Source organism: Phycodurus eques, chromosome 14, assembly GCF_024500275.1.
Source record: "Phycodurus eques isolate BA_2022a chromosome 14, UOR_Pequ_1.1, whole genome shotgun sequence".
Taxonomy (NCBI): domain Eukaryota; kingdom Metazoa; phylum Chordata; class Actinopteri; order Syngnathiformes; family Syngnathidae; genus Phycodurus; species Phycodurus eques.
This window is the reverse complement of record NC_084538.1, coordinates 12,326,442-12,332,722: the sequence shown is the minus strand read 5'-3', so window position 1 is coordinate 12,332,722 and position 6,281 is coordinate 12,326,442. Positions and strand designations below refer to the sequence as shown.

The 6,281-nt window shown below is 40.5% G+C and overlaps 1 protein-coding gene across 1 annotated transcript; it reads right to left on the bottom strand.

Moving 5' to 3' along the window:
* Positions 1-1,185: 1,185 nt before the first annotated feature.
* On the bottom strand, positions 1,186-6,232 carry tmed8 (transmembrane p24 trafficking protein 8). Its single transcript, XM_061696423.1, has 6 exons — positions 6,077-6,232; positions 5,631-5,749; positions 4,631-4,712; positions 4,466-4,556; positions 3,119-3,412; positions 1,186-2,427 (listed from the first exon to the last, which is right to left on the bottom strand). The coding sequence occupies exons 2-6, from the start codon at positions 5,738-5,740 to the stop codon at positions 2,210-2,212; spliced, it is 795 nt and encodes a 264-aa protein (XP_061552407.1). The 5' UTR covers positions 5,741-5,749; positions 6,077-6,232; the 3' UTR covers positions 1,186-2,209.
* Between the last annotated feature and the right edge of the window lie 49 nt (positions 6,233-6,281).

The window sequence follows — 6,281 nt, the reverse complement described above, 5'->3', positions numbered from 1 at the left end:
TAGTCAGACTCAAACTGCAATGCAAATGGAGAAAAAAAAAAAAAAAAAGTTAATTTGTGAATAAACTGAGTCGATTCAAAACATATACAGCATTATATAATTTTTGTGACGTTTTTGATTGGTAGTTTGCTGTGAGATTTTTCCAATATACACCCTGAACTGGTCGCCAGCAAATCACAGGGCACATAGAAACAAATATATATGTGTATGTGTGTGTGTATATATATATATATATACATATATATATATATATATATACACACACACACACACACTTGGGTTCTGCAGCAGGATAACAATCCAAAGCACACCAGCAAGTCAACTTCTGAATGGCTTAAAGAAAGAAAATAAAGGTTTTGGAGTGGTCTAGTCTAGGTCCATACATGAATTTGATTGAAATGCAGTGGCATAAATTTTAAAAGGCCATTCAAACAATTCTGTAAGGAAGAGTGGGCCAAAATATTTCCATAGAGATGTGAAAGCCTCATTGCCAGTTATACAAAACGCTTGATTTGCTGCTGAGGATGGCCCAATCAGTTATTAGTTTTAGGGGGGCCATTACTTTTTCACACAGGGCCAGGTAATTTTGATTTATTTTTCTTTAACAATTAAAAAACAAAATTTTAAGATCACTTGTATTATATTTGTCTTGATATTTACATTTGTTTGATGATCTTAAACATTAAAGTGGGGAAACTATGCAAAAAACAATTTGAGAAGGGGGCCAATACTTAATTGATGATCAAGCACAGCAATATTCTCTCTATAAGATTACAATTGGTGCTCCTCTGTTTATGCTTAATTTGAGCGTAGAGTATTTGTCGCGATAAACATCCAAATGATGGACATAACATAGAAAACACCATGACAAGCAACTCAACACTTGCAGTGTCTTATCATTCATAGCCGTATCAACATGTTGCCCTGTGTAATCTTTTGTCTAATTTTGATAAAGTATTAAAATCTAGTAAAACAGGGTAAACCTGCAGACTTCCTTGCCATGTGGGGATATCTGAAAATAAACCGAGGTTTCATCATGATCCTGGTGCGGTTACATCACTCGCTTAATGGAACCACAGGAGACGATTTCTAATTGTGGAGTAGCACATTGCCGTTACCTTATTGAGCCAGATTATGCTTTTATGTGCAGTTTTGCAGTCTTAGCACATTTGCAACATTCACACAGCAAAGTAAGCATTGTCTTTATTGTGGAATATACATTTTCAGGAGCATCATAACTTAAAGATACAGAACAAACAAACAATTGGAAGCTTTAAAGCATGTGAAATGAGATAAGGTAGTTTGAAATGAAGAGGGGCGGCACGGTGGGCGACTGGTTAGAGCATCAGCCTCACAGTTCTGAGGACCCGGGTTCAATCCCCGGCCCCGCCTGTGTGGAGTTTGCATGTTCTCCCCGTGCCTGCATGGGTTTTCTCCGGGCACTCCGGTTTCCTCCCACATCCCAAAAACATGCATTAATTGGAGACTCTAAATTGCCCGCAGGCATGACTGTGAGTGCGAATGGTTGTTTGTTTCTATGTGCCCTGCGATTGGCTGGCTACCAGTTCAGGGTGTACCCCGCCTCCTGCCCGATGACAGCTGGGATAGGCTCAAGCACGTCCGCGACCCTAGTGAGGAGAAGCGGCTCAGAAAATGGATGGATGGATGGATGGAAATGAAGAGGAACACGACCATTTAACAGAGAGAACATATAAACACAGTGACCTTCACTCACATATAGACTTGTGCACAAACTACATATAGATGAAACATTACTTCTGCAAATTAAAGCCAGGGCCTCAGCATATGTAAATATTGAATCACTATTACATAATAAGAGCTTTATGTGATAACGAGTGTCATAAAAAACACACACACACTGGATATCTGGCATCGCTTGCTTCAGTACATTCTTGATTTATGTCCCCTACTGACACACAACACATTACCTTTAATTGAGGAGCGGTTTAAAAAAAAAAAAAAAAAAAAAAAAAACTAATCTTAAAATTAGATTTTAATGGCATTGATGCAAATGAAAGGCTTCTTCAAATTTTACATTTGGAAACACAAGCTGAGTGGTAAAAAATAGATATGCCTGTATGCATCTATCCTCTATGCTTTATTTGAACTTTAGATCATTTAAAATAGCTTTAGCATTCATATGAGTATTTTGTTTCTTTAAATCATACATTCTTAAAGATTTGGAGTTTTAGGCACTGTAATAAACTCTGTAGTAAAGTGTTTTATTTCGCCATAGAGAGTAGGAGTTGTCAAATTTGAAGAGGTAAGTGCCTTCGCCTGGGAAGTCGTGGCTGCCGCCGTAGATTGTCAAGTGGCTGTCCTGACGGTATACGGGTATGAGCTCAACCAGGTTTGAGTTGCTTTCTGCTTTTGAGCCCTTCTCCACATCTTCGTTGGTGACCGGGCCTGCAATGGAAATCACGTAAACTACAGTACCCTGGCTATAGCAAGTCTACACACCCATGTTTAAATGCCAGGTTTTTGTGATATAAAAAAGTGAGAAGTAAATCTAATTTACCAATCACATTCAAACTTATGTTAAATGGATGTGAGCACACACCTGCCACCATTTAAAGTGCCTCTGATTAACCCCAAATAAAGTTCAGCTGTTCTAGTAGGAATTTCTGACATTTATTTTTGCTTTCTGGCAGAAGCCTGAATGTTTTGTGCCGACACTGACTGCTATTTCGAACTGTGCATAATTCCTTACACCTTGTCTGAGGCCTCGCATCTCCAGCTGAAGAAAAACAGCCCCAAATCATGTTTAGATGCACTTTAAAACAAGACAGGTCTATGCTGACTCCCAACATGAGTTTGAATGTGATTGGCTAATTCTGAACAGAACAATATCCTCTTTATAAGAGGGTGTGCACACTTGTGCAACCATATTATTTCAGTTTTTTAGTTTGACTTCCCCTCTCAAAAATATTTCTTTTTTTCCCCAATTGAACAGTACAGGTTATTGGTCACATGAATGATGGATTAAGTTTTGAAATCATTTATCTTGGGTCTAATTTCATGAAAACCAGGCATTTGGACTTGGGTGCGTAGACTTTTTTTTATAACCACTTTATTGTGTGCTTTTATAACTGCTGACCTTCTAGCTCCTCCTCTTCATCTTCATCGTCACTCGATTCACTGATGTGCACAGTGATGGCCCGATTTGTGATGGGAGTCCAGTCAAAATAGATGCCAAAGCCAATGTCGTAGCCATCTGTGGCAAACTCCCAGCACACCTTCTTGGCTTCTGGCACAGTGGGCACGTGCACGGTCATGATGTCACCTCGGTAGACCGTCACCATGCTGTCCTTCTCCGTTCGAAGCTTGGCCTTGAGCTCTTTGAGGGCAGCAGATGTCCATGTCGACGGGGGTTTCAGGGGTGACGTCTCAGCTGCAGCGGGAGCAGGAAATAACAGCAGCATGTTGATAATGATTTCAGAGGCTGTGCTCAGAACCATTTACTCATTTTCTCCTCCCTAATGACTACAGGGCTTTTTATATAGCAGACTGTATCGTTCAGTCATCAGCCAAATGAAAAAAATATTTTTTGAATGATACTCACCCGCACAGTTAATGACATCATTGCTTTCGAGTAATTACAATGTACTGGCAATTATAACAACCTTATGGTGTTTTCAGCTGAGTGTATTTTACCAAATTAATAATAACAAAGTACTTTATGTTTATCCGTGTTAAGATGTGTTGCTCTATTTATGTTAAAGATCTTTTCACGCCACAACATACCGTACATCATGGGATATGCAGTACAAAAATGCTTACAGAGTGACCATCAGTTGTTTGCTACTTTTCAAGCTGCATTGTGGGATACATTGATGGCATTATATAATGGTAACCCATACATTCCAACAGCACTACAAAATGGTGAAGTCATTGTTTACTGCACTATATAGTGGATAGCGAGTGATTCTGAACATAGCCAATGTGCTAAATGGAAATAAAATAGATTATCACTGAAAATCTACCTCACAAGCAATTTATATGCACACTTCTCTGTACTACAGGCAGACACAGGAGTGGACTTTTAAGATGGGTGCATCTAACACAATTATTATAAATAAAGCACTGTATCCATCCACTTGTTTTGAAGATATTTTCGTGCCACAACGCTTGAATTTATCTTGGGTCGAAAATCAAACAATACCCCAAAAACGGAAAAACAATTTTATGTATAGGAACAATGCATCAGGGGGATATACTGTTTGTCTGGTGACCATCGGGTGTTCACTACTTTGTAACATGTATTGTAGAATCCATTGAGGGCACTGTACAGAAGAATCTATAATCACAACACATTCGAAAAGCACTACAAAATGGACACAAAAGGGCATTATATAGTGAATAGGGAGCGATTCTTAACCCAGCCATAGACTGCTATTTGAACCCAAGCCCTGCATAGAATAAAGCTTCATGACGACATACAAACCTTTAATCTCGGTGGAGAGCGGAGGGCGGCCTGTGCTGCTCTTCTCACCCTGGTCCCCTGAGGTGTGCTCAGCAGGAGCCTCTTCATTAGCCTCAAAATACACAAGACATTTATAGCAGAAACACTCCATGAACGTGCACTCTATTGACATGCACATCAAACTACCTCTTCACGCTGCTCAGATGCATCCATATTAGCTTGTTTTGGGGACTGGCTCAAGTTTGTGGAGAGGTCTGTGTTTTGGAGCCTGAAGTAAACATAACACGATGTTTAAAAACAAATACTCATTCTGATATTGAAAACCCCTGAATTCAATCTTTGAAGATTAAGTAACTTGTGCAGTTTATTTTCATTGCGAAGCCATGATGGAATTGACCAGGATAAAAAACATAGTACAGGAAGACACTGCCAAATGTTCAGACATGGGAGGACACACTGAGGGTGGAACATCAAGGGGGTATTTCAAGGGGTGTCAGCCTTATTACTTCCAATCATCATTCGGGTGACCTGGAGCCTATTCATGGTGAGAGGTGGAGTACACCCTGGAATGGTCGCCAGCCAATCAATCACAAGGCATAAACGGAAAAAAATAACATTGCAAACTCAGAGTCACACCTAAGAACAATTTAGTTTTATACAAAAAATAACACGTAAACTCCACATAGGAAGAGCCTGGATTCGAAACCCCAACCTCAGAACTGTGAAGCGGATGTGCTAATTACTCGCCTGGCAGTAACCTCCTGGTAATCTAATATAGTAGTTCCTAACCAGGGTGCTGTTGCACACTAGTGTTTCAATCTTATTGTACATGTGTATAGTGACAATAAAAGGCATTCTATTCTTATGCAATTATTATTTATTACTACAAATCATTCATCTATGCCAGAAGCAGAACAAGTAAATGCTCTTCCATTAGATGGCCGAAAGAAAAATAAACCTGTGTATCCACCTGTTGCCATTCATACAACAGCATAAGTCATGGTTTCCTGCTACTATTAGTTGTTCTAGTTAAATCAAGTGTGGCTTTCCCACGGTTCAACACTAAAGGCCAAGCCACACAATTGAAATAAATTATACTAAAACATAGACTGTTCAGTTATAACATTTGACACTAAGTAACCAAAGCAAAAACACATCAGACAGAAGCTGCAGTGGAGTCGCTCACCTGTCAGATTGGGCGCTTTCGCAATGTTTGGATGTTATTCCTGGGAAAGACGAGAAGGACAGCGATGACAGCCGCGACTGGAGCTCCGATGTCCCCTCCAATCTCTCCATGGCTAGAAACTGAAACGCAAGACAAGCAGGAGGACAGTGTGCGCGGCTGAGAAAGATGAAGCACCGCCCCTCCGGATGACAGGGAGGGCCAACTAAAGGCAGCTCGAATGGGAACCTATAAATGAACATCTGTTTGATTAACGTTGTCTCACATAAAGTATCATCACGTGAGAATCAAGCATTCTCTGCCGCCCTAAAATAAGGTGCTTTGATGGTGTTTTTACAGCATGCTAACTGGTTAGCGTACGTTAGCTGGCGTAACAGGGAAATGGGGGAGGGGGGCAGGGGGCGTGGGGCGTCGTAACTTCAGCTTGACTGCATGAAAAGGGTTCTTACCACAATACAATGCCGGGAACAGAAACGCGACGTCTCTGGACGATTTTATTGTAGTCTAACTCAGTCCAGGCTGAAACAGAACTCCATGTCACTGCAGTCATGTGATGGGTCTGCTGGAAATTTAGAAACTTCCGTGTTTCCGTGAAGCACAGCGAGAGGCTGTGCACTCAAACGGCTCTTCTCGCGAGATTTAGTGTTTTCTCAC